The sequence below is a fragment of the Myotis yumanensis genome, unplaced genomic scaffold (genome assembly GCF_028538775.1).
Source record: "Myotis yumanensis isolate MYYU_CA2020_CCGP unplaced genomic scaffold, mMyoYum1.0.hap1 SCAF_1, whole genome shotgun sequence".
NCBI lineage: Eukaryota > Metazoa > Chordata > Mammalia > Chiroptera > Vespertilionidae > Myotis > Myotis yumanensis.
The window spans coordinates 209,064,539-209,078,068 of NW_027223752.1; the positions used below are offsets into that span (position 1 = coordinate 209,064,539).

Sequence of the window (13,530 nt, forward strand, 5' to 3'; positions counted from 1 at the left end):
AGTATACATAAAACAAAACTAGATTAAAAATATGCTTTAAAAATTCAGATTTGCCATTTCACTTTGGAATGGTCTTTTTATTTGCTTCATATTTGGAAGGTACGATCATTGTAAGAGGAAAATTTGCCCCAAACAGCCTTCTAAGTAGGACACTGATTGGAAGAAATAGATTGATGCAATAATTGAATGAAATAGTACTGTCTTATAGACTTGTTATAAGTGATTAAAGTAAATGCATATTTCCTAATCAGGGCCTCTGCTATTTAAAAATAATACCTCTCATTTTTATTTACCTAAGACAAAGGGTATTAAATTGATACCTTTCTATGATAAAAATGTCCTGCTGTCGCCTGATTTTTTTTCTGCCTTTTCTGTCATTTTGGCAGGGCAGGCAAGTGGTGGTAGAGACTAGGTTATTCCAGAAGTTTTGCCTTGGTAATTTTTCTGACTATAGAAATATTTGAGATGGCAACTTGTGATTATCCTAGATTTCAGCCTTACTCCAACAGATTTGCAGAGTTAATCAGATGTTTGTTTTATAAAGTCTCATTTAATTTGATTGCTGCCTCTTAAAGGTGTTGTAGCTTATATGCACCAGAATAAAAGTAACCCGAGAAGGCAGCAGAGCACGCCTGCGTCTCGTTGTGAGCATGATTGATAATGAAGTCTCACAGCTGCACTCATCTCTAGATTGTGTGTCCGTACGGCAGGGACCAGCAGTCGGCTTTTGGAATCATTTGTGTTGGTTTCAGGACACTGTCGGGTAGACTCATTCTCACATACATCCCTCGTCTCCCGTATGTGCTCAATGAAGCTGCTTCCAGGCTGGTCCAGGGTTCAGTGTGATCTTTGGGAAGAGACTCCGGTTACTCTGGATAAATTACAGAATGAATAATTGATCATTGGTGGTCACATCATATTAAACATTGATATTTTATCAGGAAACTTATCAAGTAATTTCTACTATTTTTTTTTTTTGTAGAGTAAAGAAATTTTGCTAGCTTTTTATTTACATGATGACTTTAAGGAAATACATGAAATTCAGTTCTTGGTGGGCAGTAAAAAATGAACATGACCAAAAATCCTTTTCAAACTTACCTATTGAAGTTGCCAAAAGAGATGAATATATTGCATACTTGTTCCCCCTTTCAATATAAAAACTGAAGTGTCGCCTGTAAAATTGAGCATTTTTGTTTGCTTTTTAAGGACCAGAGACTGAAATAATGGCCCTCTCTTTTCCAGATCTCTTTGATAACTACATGCAGCAGGATGCTCACGAATTTTTAAACTATTTGCTAAACACTATTGCGGACATCCTGCAGGAAGAGAAGAAACAGGAGAAACAAAATGGGAAATTAAAAAATGGCAACATGAATGAACCTGCAGAGAACAACAAACCAGAACTCACCTGGGTCCATGAGATTTTTCAGGGAACGCTCACCAATGAAACTCGATGCTTGAACTGTGAAACTGTAAGCATTGGTCGGGCTCGCATGTCGTAGGCTCGTATGTATTTGTAGAGGCCAGGTTGCGTGTGAGTGCAATGTGGTATAGTGTCAGCATTTGTCTTCAGTACATGCAGACACTTCTACTTACGTATATGAACCTCAGGTGCAAAGGTTTGCAAGCATGTCTCCATCTAAGTCAGTGGTTCTCAACCTTCTGGCCCTTTAAATACAGTTCCTCATGTTGTGACCCAACCATAAAATTATTTTTGTTGCTACTTCATAATTGTAATGTTGCTACTGTTACGAATCGTAATGTAAATATCTGATATGCAGGATGGTCTTAGGCGACCACTGTGAAAGGGTCGTTCGATCACCAAAGGGGTCGCGACCCACAGGTTGAGAACCGCTGATCTAAGTTGTCTCCACTGGCTAAAGTAGAGTGACTAGGGCACTTCTTAGCAACTGGATTGCTTTGCTTCCTGGGCAAATTTTAGAGCCCACAGATTGAACTGTTGTGCTGGACCCCCACCAGTTATCTTGAAAAGATTTTGGTTCCAAGGAGGCCATGTGTGACTTTGACCATCTCTCTGACTTTAAGGGAATCAGCTGTGTGGTATGGTGAGCTTGAAGTCAGGAGACTGCAATTCCCTTCGATTGCAATTGTGAGGGCCGGGTGAGCTTAGTGCTTGGATGAGTCTGGCACATGGTATGTAGGCATGTGGTGTTAGTTGGATCTGAAGATGTGATCTCCAGAATATGATTCAGGATGTTATGTTTGCTTGGTATACTTGATTTACGTCTGTATGTGGCTGCAAAATATGGTAGGTAGAACCCAGCTCTGCAGCCAGGCGGCCAAGTTGGAATGTTGGCTCAGCCACTCGGTAGCTGTGAGGCCCTGTGCAAATTATTCCACCTCTCTGACCTCACTCTCCTCATCTGTAAATTGAGGATGATGACAGTGCCTATCTCCTAGGGTTGCTGGGGGCATAAATGAGTTAACATTTGTAAAACACTTAGAAACATGCTTGGCACATAGGAAGTATGCAAAAAATGTTAGATATTATTAGTTATTATAATTACTAACAGCGTAGGAAGTCTATGGGTTCCTCAGGGATCTTCGAGTTTCTTGACATTGCATGAAAAATTCTGTAGGATTGTGCATTTTTTCTGAGGAGATAATAGCTTTCATCAGATTTTGTAAAGGGGCTATAACCCCTGCCAAAACATTTTCTACACAGAAGTAGTCAAGAATGTGGATTTAAATGGAAGGCTCTTCGTTTTCAGACAGTCTTCCTTCTATCCTTATAAACAATTTTGGAATTAACATTCTGATTTGTTCATTGTAAAAAAAAAAAAAAAGGACATAGCTAAGCAAAAAGAGACTAAAGGTTACCAGTAATCTTCCCACTCAGAGATGCCACATTAGCCCAGAGATAACAACGGGACATTTTGGAATACGTCCTGCCAAAACATTTTCTATACGTACTTCTCTATCTAGATATCTGTTTTTCTTCCCTTTCTCCTTTCATTCCTTTGTATTTTACATCCCAGTGAAATTCATATGAATACAGCATTAGATAGTGTAATAAATTCCATGTGTGTATTACTTGGGATCAGTGATTGTTAATACATTGGCCCTTCTTGTTCATCTCTTATTCCATGCACTCTCTCTCAACATCAAACTGGTCTATTTTTAAGCAAATTTCAGGTAACATATCATTTTACTTGTAGTTTCTTCATTATAGTAGGTCCTTGGGTTACGTCAGAGATCCGTTCCTACGGTGCCACGTAACACGATTTTCGCCGTAAGTCGGAACCCACCTACATAAGCACCTAGGTCACTCACATGGAGCACATACACAGCAGTAATGAAGTGATACAGTAAAAGAAATTTAAAAACAAGATAACAATTCCTGACCTTTACTTGTGGTAAATCAATAATAAAAAACATAAAGCACAAATGTACATACGTCGAAATGATGGAACTTTTTTTTTTTTTTATAAATAGATGGGAGATGGCGACTTAACCATGAAACGACGTAACCCGAGGACTGTCTGTACTTTGTTCTGTATCTCTAAAAGGAAAGCAATCTTTTTATTTTAAACATAAGCACAGTTACTTTTAAAATAATTTCTTTAAACCATTATTCACTCAGTTTCTCTGGAATTTTCTCATCTCATATATATTTTTTTAGCAGTTGCTTAATTCAAATAAGGATTCATACATAGTCCACACATTGCATTTGGTTAGTCTCTGTCTTAATCTATAGGTTACCCCACCCCCCATTTTTTTTCCTTCCGGTTTATTTGTTGAAGAAATCAGGTTATTTGTCCCGTAGAATTTCCCACATTCTGGAAACATCTGTGGTGGTGTTTGAAATGCGTAGTAAATGGCAGTATGTTTTTACCATCCTACTCTTTGTTTTTATTTAACACACCTATTTTATATTTTGTTTTCTCTCTGGCCTGCTTTTGGATCAATGAAATGGTTTTATTTTATTTTTTTAAATCTTTGAAATAAACACATAACTAAATCCATCTTCCAGTGTCTGGATTTTCAGGAAGGCTCAGCTGGGAGGCTCAGTTTTATTTGTAGTTTCTTTGTTGTCTGTGATCCCAGCAAATGCAAATATTGCATCTCAAATATTTGTATTGAAAAAGCTATCACCTAGTCTGTTATTTCTGCAGGGTCACCATAGAGGGGAAACCTGAGCCCAAAGATTTCTCTATAGATTTTGGATGACCCTGTAGAGTTTGTGATAATGGGATTCCAACCATTTATGGTTAGTTTGTGGGATGAATGAGAGTAGGTGGGGATGTCTTTCTGGGGCAATCAGATTGATTCTTACATTAATTCCTCCCAAATGAGTACTAGATGATTTGAGGCAAGAGTGTTTTTCCCCTGGATTTTCTGGGATAATCACCTCCATTTTCTTAGGTCCTTTAATAACTGAACAGGATCCTAGGAGTCACCTAATCCTTTCTCGCCCTGTGCCCCAGTCCCTTCTGTGTCGTCCTAGCCAGTTGGTCATCTACTGGACCCTGTCCAGAGACAGGGAACTTAATCTCCTGAGGAGATGCATTCCATTTTTAGAAAGCTCTAATTGTTAGAAAGCTCTCTACTTTCTAAGGAAATACACACCCTGCAGGCTTTATTTTTTTGTCCTGTAAAATGTTGAGGACTTGGAGTGAAAGAACACTTAGGGTTGAAGCTTTCCTGCCCAGGATGAGAAACGCAGGCCCCCTTCCAGTAAGGTCCTCTGCTCAGGGCAGGCAGCCTGCAGAAGGCGCTTCAGTCAGAATTGCCAGGCCCCACATGTGTGAAATCTCGCAGTGGGAAGAAACTGCACCAGATCCCGAGCAGCAAATTAGCCCCCGGGGAAGCTCGCCATTGTAGCTGCCTGGCTGCCAGTTCCTCCAATTGTGGAAAACTCTTTGTGGGAGCCTTCATGCTTTCAGAAAACAATCATTTTTTTTTTTTTCTGGGTCTCACCCTTTGTAAATGTTGCTTGTGATTGCTGTACAAATGTCAACTGCCGATTTATGGAGACAAACAGTTTCATTCTGCAGGAGACCTGGAGAGACTATTTTAAGGGCGGTAATTCAGTGCTGACTCCCTGGGTAACCTGGAGCAAGGCTCTTCAGAACTGAGGCATGGGGGTTTTGCAGAGCAGCCTCAGCGCTGCCTTGGCGGTTCTTGGCTTGGTTCATAAGATCTGCAGGACCCGTTGGAGCTCAATTTTGTTGTTGTTAATTTTCTTCCTTTCCGTTAACATGGAGTCTTTGCTCTGCTAACTGGTGGTTTTCAGTGCTTCTCAGTGGCTTTAAGACACATTTCTGTCTGTTACTGGAGCCAGAGATTGTCTACAGAACCGCTTTATTAACTCCCGATAGTACAGCTCCTTCTTGCTTTGTTTGCAGGGGTTAAAATTGATCCGGGAGCGCAGTCGGTGTGGCTCAGTGGTTGAGCGTCGACGAAAGAACCAGGAGGTCACCATTTGCTTCTCTATTAGGGCTTGATCCCCAGTAGGGGGCATACGGGAGGCAGCCAATCAGTGATTCTTTCTCGTCATTGATGTTTCTCTCTCTCTCTCTCTCTCTCTCTCTCTCTCTCTCTCTCCCTTTCCCTTCATCTCTCTGAAATCAATAAAAACATCTATTTTTCTAAATTTCTTTATTGGTTAAGTATTACAAATGTGTCCTCATCCCCCCCAACCTCCCCTCCTCCCCCCACACTCATGCTCTCATCCCCCTGTTGTCCGTGTCCATTGGTTTGGCTTATATGCATGCATACAAGTCCTTTGGTTGATCTCTTCCTCTTACCCCCACCCTCCCCTACTTTCCCTCTGGGGATTGATAGTCTGATCGCTGTTTCTCTGTCTTTGGATCTGTCCCTGTTTTTTTTTTAAAAGAAGTTGATCCAGTAGAGCTTCTGAGCTCTTCACAGAAGAGGAGTGGGGTGGGTGGTGTGGCCAGGTGTGATTGAGTCCCTGGGGTCCAGGTGGGTTGTAGTTGCCACTTGTCCCAAGTCCACCGTATTGGCATTGCTCAAGGCCAGCGCATTTTCAGGCCCTGGCTGAACAGCATGGGGCTCCTGCCTGGTCACCTTTTCTAATAAGCCCAGGAAAGGAATCTCTGGATTTAAAAGCACATTTGAATATGATTTTTATGACTCAGAAACTTAGCAAAGCTCATGATTTATATGTATACCCTATAAATTAATTTGTTCTATTAATTTGTAATTATTACTTTGGCAAAGAGCAAGTAGGGTCTCTTCCACCATTCTTAAACTAGAGTTTTTGGGGAACCCAGTCGGGGGGGAGAAAGGAGAATAAGATGTAGCCTGTACTTGCTGAGAGTATTGGAGTCTTAGTGATATCTATGTTTCCGTGGAGACAAGCTGTATTTTCATTTAGACCAGAATGAGATCCTTGTGCGTGGGAAGAAAAAGGTTTTCTTTTCTGGCAGCTTTCTGGGAAGAGAGAAAGGAAAAAAGATTGCTGATCACTCGTTGCTTTTGACTGTCAATCTGGGCAGGGAGAGAGAGAAACCCAAGTGGGAGGGTTTATGCTGTGTTTTGATATTCCCAGCGGGGTTGATCCACCTGAGCAGTGCTTTCTCACAGTCTTAAATCCTGGGAGCAGTTTGCATTGGGAATTGAGAAAGTTACAGTAACTTTACCCAGTTAGTTAACTAGATTTTTACCCCACCCCCACCCCCCATCTCCTAAAATGAGTAGAGAAAAAGATTTCTGCCTAACAGGAGAAAATGTTTCTTTGTTTTTGCTCCCTTCCAGCTGTAATAGTTTTAGTAAAACCTGATCCTAGCTATCTAAATTATGTATGATTTCAGTTGGCTATACACCTCTTTCTCCCCTCTCCTCCTCCCCACCCCCCGAGAAGGGCCATTTGGTTCTAGAAAAAGTTTTGTTAATTAAAAAACATAATACCTGTGGATTATTTTAAGAAAACAGAATGTAACCTGGCCAGGTTGCTCAGTTGGTGGAATGTCATGCTGTATACCAAAAAGGTTGCCGGTTCGATTCCCACTCAGGGAACATACCTAGGTTGCGGATTTGATCCCTGGTTGGAGTGTGTACAAGAGGCAACAGATTGATGTGTCTGTCTCTCTCCTTTACTATCTAAAATCAATAAAAAACAATATCCTCAGGTGAGGATTAAAAGAAAAAGAAAGAAAACAGAATGTATAAAAAGAAAATTATAATTCTGTCACTCGATGTCTTTAGATATCTTTTTACTTGTTCATTCTTTTTTTTTTTTTTTATTAAATCTTTATTGTTCAGATTACATTTGTTCCTCTTTTTTTTCCCCCCCATAACTCCCCTCCTCCCAGTTCCCGCCCCACCCTCCGCCCTCACTCCTCACCCACTGTCCTCATCCATAGGTGCAAGATTTTTGTCCAGTCTCTTCCCGCATCTCCCATTCCCCTTCCCCCCCCCAAGAATAGTCAGTCCATTCCCTTTCTATGTCCCTGATTCATTGTAATCACCAGTTCATTCTGTACATCAGATTATTTATTCACTTGATTCTTAGATTCACTTGTTGCTAGATGCATGTTTGTTGTTCACAATTTGTATCTTTACCTTTTTCTTTTTCTTCTTCTTAAAGGATACCTTTCAGCATTTCATATAATACTGGTTTAGTGGTGATGAACTCCTTTAACTTTTCCTTATCTGTGAAGCTCTTTATCTGACCTTCAATTCTGAATGATAGCTTTGCTGGCTAAAGTAATCTTGGTTGTAGGTTCTTGGTATTCATCACTTTGAATATTTCTTGCCATTCCCTTCTGGCCTGCAAAGTTTCTGTTGAGAAATCAGCTGACAGTCGTATGGGTATTCCCTTATAGGTAATTGAGTCTCTTTCTCTTGCTGCTTTTAAGATTCTCTCTTTGTCGTTTGCTCTTGGCATTTTAATTATGATGTGTCTTGGTGTGGTCCTCTTTGGATTCCTTTTGTTTGGGGTTCTCTGTGCTTCTTGGACCTGTAAGTCCATTTCTTTCACCAGGTGGGGGAAGTTTTCTGCCATTATTTCTTCAGATAGGTTTTCAATATCTTGCTGTCTCTCATCTTCTGGCACCCCTATAATTCAGATGTTGGTGCGTTTGAAGCTGTCCCAGAGGCTCCTTACACTATCTTCGTATTTTCGGATTCTTTTTTCATTTTGCTTTTCCGGTTGGGTGTTTTTTGCTTCTTCGCATTTCAAATCTTTGACTTGATTCTTGCGCTCCTCTGGTCTGCTATTGGATGTCTGTATAATATTCTTTATTTCAGTCCGTGTTTGCTTAATTTCTAGTTGGTTCTTTATCATAGCATCAAGGGTCTCATTAGTTTTCGTGAGGCTCTCATCAAGTTTATTGGCAGCTTCTAGCACATTATTGCAAGCCCTCAAAATTGCGTTTTTTAGCCTCTATATCCTCCACTTCTGTCATGTTTTTTTGTCTCTGCATTTTTTATGCTTTCTTGGTGCACCCCCTTGTGGTCTTTGTGCGAAGTCTTGTTCTAGTTGAGCCTTGATTGTTGTAGTTAATACTAGAGGGATTTGACCACTAGGCCGACTGGCTGTGAGAATCAGCTGTGTCTGCCGAGAAAACTTCTGTCCTTTGGAGAGGTGCTAATCTAGCCTTTGCCTGAGGCTATCCGGCAAATGGCTCTGCGCAGGGCTCGGGCAGGGCGGGTCACAGGGGATCAACAGGGCGGGCGGAGGGAGCAGTTATGGCTGCTCTCAGTCCTGTTCCCAGAAGCTCTGCTTCTCAGAACCCTGGCAACCGCTGCAGACCTCGGAGAGAAAGCTGCCCTCACGTTCCAACTGATGCCAGACAATCCCGCTTCTCCCGTTTGAGTCTGAGTCCCTAGAGACTCGCCCGGATCTGGAGTTCAGAGTCTGAGACTCCCTCCTGATTGAAAATGACAACCGCGCCCTCAGCCACCAGCCCGCTTTGCGCGCACCACCACACCTTTAAATTTTCCACACTGCGCCTCCTCTGAGCCTCGGTATGCTGTTGTCTTTCCTTCTAGTTAAAGAGTCTCTCCTCAGCCAGCCTTCCTGTGGTTCTGGGTGATGTCCATTCCGTCTTTTAGTTGTATTTTTGAAGTGGTTGTTTGCGGCAGCAGTCTCCAGTGTTTACCTATGCCGCCATCTTGGTGGTCTCTTAGTATTTTACTTCAGCACTGCACCTCCTCTAAGCCTCGGTATGCTTTTCTCTTTCCTTCTAGTTGTAGAACTTCCACTCAGCCAGCTTTCCTGTGGTTCTGGATGATGTCCGTTCCGTCTTTTAGTTGTATTTTTGAAGAGGTTGTTCGAGGCAGCAAACTCCCGTGTTTACCTATGCCACCATCTTGGTTTCTCTACTTCTTCATTCTTTTGTTATTTATTCATTCATTTAGTAAATATTTATTGGGTACATACTAAATGCTGAAAATTATTTTAGGTATTAGGGCTATAATAATTAGACCAACAGAAAAGATAGTCCCTGCTCTACAGTTTATTAATATATGCATTTTAAAGCTATAAATTTTCCTTTAAGCACTGCTTTAGCTACATCTCACAACTTTTGATATGTGTTGTCATTAGTTCAAAATATTTTCTAATTTTCTCTTGTGATTTTTTTCTTTGATTCATATATTACTTAGCAATATGCTGTTAAATTTTTAAACATTTGTGATTTTCCTAGATATTTGAATATTATTGATTTAGAATTTAATTCCATTGTGGTTAGAGAATATCTTCTGTATGGTTTCAATCTTTCTAAATTTATTTTGACATATTTCAAATCCTAACACATGGTCCAATTTCTTAAATGTACTTGAAAACAGGTTCTCTCAACCTTGGAACTTAACAGTTAAGATCAGATAATTCTTTGTTGTGGGGTGCTGCCCTGTGCATTATTGGTTGTTTAGCAGCATCTCTGGCTTCTGCCTGCTGGATGCCAGTAGTATCCCCCAAGATGAGACAACAAAAGTGTCTTCTAACATTGCCTGAAGACCCCTGGAAGGCTGTTTCCCTTGCTGAGTCGAAAAGAATGTATATTTTGCAGTTGTTGAACATCCTATATAATAAAAGGCTAATACGCTGCTGGGGTCTGGCCATAGGGATTGGGCGAGACAGGCCAGACATGCTCTGGAGCCCTCCCGACTGGCCAACCTCCCACGGTCCCTCCCTGGCTGGCCGGCCCTGAATGGCCCCAATTGGGACTGGGCAGAACGGGCCGGACACGCCGTGGATGAATCCATGCACCGGGCTGGTTTCGGCCCGATTCCCGCAGCCCAGGCCAAGGGACCCCACCGGTACACGAATCCTTGCACTGGGCCTCTAGTGTATAATGAAACCAATTTTACCTTTGGCTAACTGATATAAATAAGAGTTAAGTTCCTATGGCATTTCATCAATGTCATAACAAAACAGCCTTGAATAAAACCACATTATTCAAGGACCTGCTGTAGTTGTACTGGTTATCTGTTGCTTTGTTATGAACCACCCTAAAAGTCTGACCTAAATCAATTATGATTTAGCATTATAATTCATGCATCTATGGACTTGGCTGAACTTGTGTGTTTGTATTTTATCTGGCTCACTCGTGTGTCTGCAGGCCCGCTGGGGTTTGGCTTGAGGCTGGGCCTGGCCGGGCACCAATGTGAGAACAGCTCTGCTCCCTGGGTCCAGTCTTCCTGGGAACAGTGGGCCAATCCTCATGGTGATGACAGAAGGGCTAGAGAGCAGTTTCACAAGTGCTTGCTCAAGCCCCTGCTTATAACACGTCTTCTAACATTCCACTGGCCAAAGCATGACACGTGGTTGAACGCAGAATCGGGTTGGGGAACATACCCCTTGATAAGAGATCTGTAAAGTCATGTGGCAAAAAGGCTAGTTTAGGCAATGGTAAGGATTTGGGTTCTACAGTAATAAGTGCCATAAAAAATTAAATTAGGATGATAGAGACGTGTGTGTGTGTGTATGTAAATATACAGGGGTGGGTGAAAGTAGGTTTACATTTGTTCATATGGAAAATAATACAATAATAAATAAATAATGATATAAGAATTAACCCTGTGTTTTGTGTATTCAAAATTATAAACCTACTTTTTTCCACCACTATATATAGGCCTTTTAAATACAAAATTGGAATTAATTCACATAATTGGATAGCCAACTTTTTCATTTACTGTGATACCCATAATGTATGTAAACTGTTTCCAACTTCTTGACCATTTTAGGCCTTTTAACATTTTCTACTCATGATTTGTTGAATGTTTATCTCTTAAGGCACTTAACATGTATTATTTATATCATCTTTAGAAACAGCCTTATGAAATAGATGCTCTTACTGTCCCCACTTTACAGATGAGGAACTGAGGTACAGAGAGGCTAAGTACCTGGCTATAAGTCATCCACTTTAATAAGGGGCAGAGACAGGATATGGCGCTGGGCAGTCTGTCTCAATACATCGTCTTGTGTAGACTTACACAAGTATAAAAGATGTATTCACATCTCTGAATAATTCTCTAGGTAATTTCCTAGCAGTGGAGTATTGGGTCCCAAGGTAATTGTCACACGTAAAGGAGTATTATTTTCATTTTGTTGCCACGTGACTGAGCACCTCAAGGTTGTTGCAGGAATAATTGGTCCCTCCCACTCCAAGATGGTACAATGCTGGTGAACTGCTGGAATATATACACTTCCTCAGAGAGCTTCAGTAAGTAGGCCCGGAATTGGATCTGTGGAGGGCTGAGAACTAGCCCGGGCCAATGAGCCATCCTGCCTGAGAGCAGGCGGGAGTGGCAGGCAGGCCGGTGCGAGTCTCGGCTCTAGGCCAGCTCCGGGTCCAGTTGTTATCGCAGACAGTGCAGGGCTCTGCACATGATGTACACGTCTTGTGTCACAGGACAGCTGCACCTGGAGCCGGTGTGACTCTACAGCCCCTCGCACATTAGGCACCCTGGCCCCTCATGCGGTTGGAATGAGCAGACATGGGAAGAAGGGGGTGATTTCAAGGGACTGGCAGAAAGTGCAGATAATGTAACGAAGGGCTGACCCTCAGAGTAGCAGGTTTTCTACGTATCTCGTCCTTTTTCCATTTTCGTTTTTATCATTCTGCCAGTCTGAGCTATATGGCTACCTGTCTGATACTTCCTACTTTGGAACAGTGGAGGAAATGAATGGAGAGGAAGAGAAATCTGGTAAAGTTTTCATTATTAAGAGTTCTAGCCAGCCGGGTGGCTCCGTGGATCGAGCGTCGTCCTATACACCAAGAGGTTGCTGGTTTGATTCCCAGTCACGGCATGTGCCTGGGTTATGGGCTCCATCCCCAGTAGGGGTGTGTAGGAGGCAGCCAATTGATGTTTCTCTCTCATCTATGTTTCTATCTCTCTCCCTCTCTCAATAAAAACATTAAAAAATAAAAAGTTCTGAATCAAAGCTGGGATAGAGATATGATTAAATTGAAAATTTGGGATTTTCTGTAGATTGGGTTTCCAAGGTTACTGATTGCCAGTGAATATGCAAAGCCACACACCACTTTTACTGCAGTTATGGTTCTTGGTTACCTCTAAGTGTTCAAGGTACTATGTCTGTTGTGTGTTTTGTGCCTAAGACTTTTCTTTCTTTCTTTTTTTTTTTTTTTGCTTCAGGTTAGTAGCAAAGATGAAGATTTTCTTGATCTTTCTGTTGATGTGGAGCAGAATACATCCATTACCCACTGCCTAAGGTAACCTCATGAATTCTGAGTGTGGTCTGAGCTTTTGATCAGGCTAGTAAATAAGTGGGGGAAATATCCCATATTTCTTTAGGAAATAATCTTCCTTTCTGTTAAACCCATACAATACCATTTCCTATTTCTTTTTTTCCAAGAGAGATTAAAAATAAGGGTATGTGGTCTGGGAAAAAGTCCTATGGAGAAGAGGGAGGATCAAATGGAAGCTGTTAGTCATTAAGTTTTTAATCTTTACTACAGATGTATTAAAGGGCTTTCTTTTCTCTCTCTCTCTCTCTCTCTCTCTCTCTCTCTCTCTCTCTCACATATACACACACACATACACACACACACACACTCTTACACAATTAAGTTAATAATTGCTATAGATGCCTGCCATTCCTTTATTTTTCTAAGCTAATCTATTCTGTTATTTTAAAAAATCATGCACTTTTGAGCTGCCAGGTGTTGTCATTCAAACCGAGAGCTCTGCGATGGGCAGCAGATTCCCAACCTCCGAGAGGGATGTGCAGGAGGAAGGCCAGCTTTTTCCATCTGAGACAAAAGATGAGGAGTGATTCTGATCTATTTTTGGCCCTTTTCATGGTTTAACTTGGTTTGCATTCTTGAAGGCTTGTTTTTAAAATTAGAATTCTGAAGTTTTTTTTTAACATCATGACTCCATTTCTCTTCTGATGTGATATTTTTATCTTTCATTTGATGATGAAAAAGTAAAAAAAAAAAAAAAAAAAAAAAATTCAAGCTAAAATTGTGGTATTTAAATGTCATATTTTTGCCACTTCCTTCCAGAATGGTTTTTGGTGATCAGTTACAATGTGTGTTCAGTGAACTTTTGTCCCAGAGAAATGATGGTATA

General features: G+C 41.2%; 1 protein-coding gene across 2 annotated transcripts in view; it reads left to right on the forward strand.

The window, feature by feature from the left end:
• The window catches only part of USP46 (ubiquitin specific peptidase 46), a 60,391-nt gene that overhangs the window by 32,900 nt on the left and 13,961 nt on the right, over positions 1 to 13,530 (forward strand). For both annotated transcript variants that reach the window (XM_070396707.1, XM_070396715.1), the window contains exons 4-5: positions 1,243 to 1,472; positions 12,592 to 12,668. In XM_070396707.1, coding sequence (XP_070252808.1) covers positions 1,243 to 1,472; positions 12,592 to 12,668 — 307 coding nt within the window. The remainder of the gene's footprint in view (positions 1 to 1,242; positions 1,473 to 12,591; positions 12,669 to 13,530) is intronic.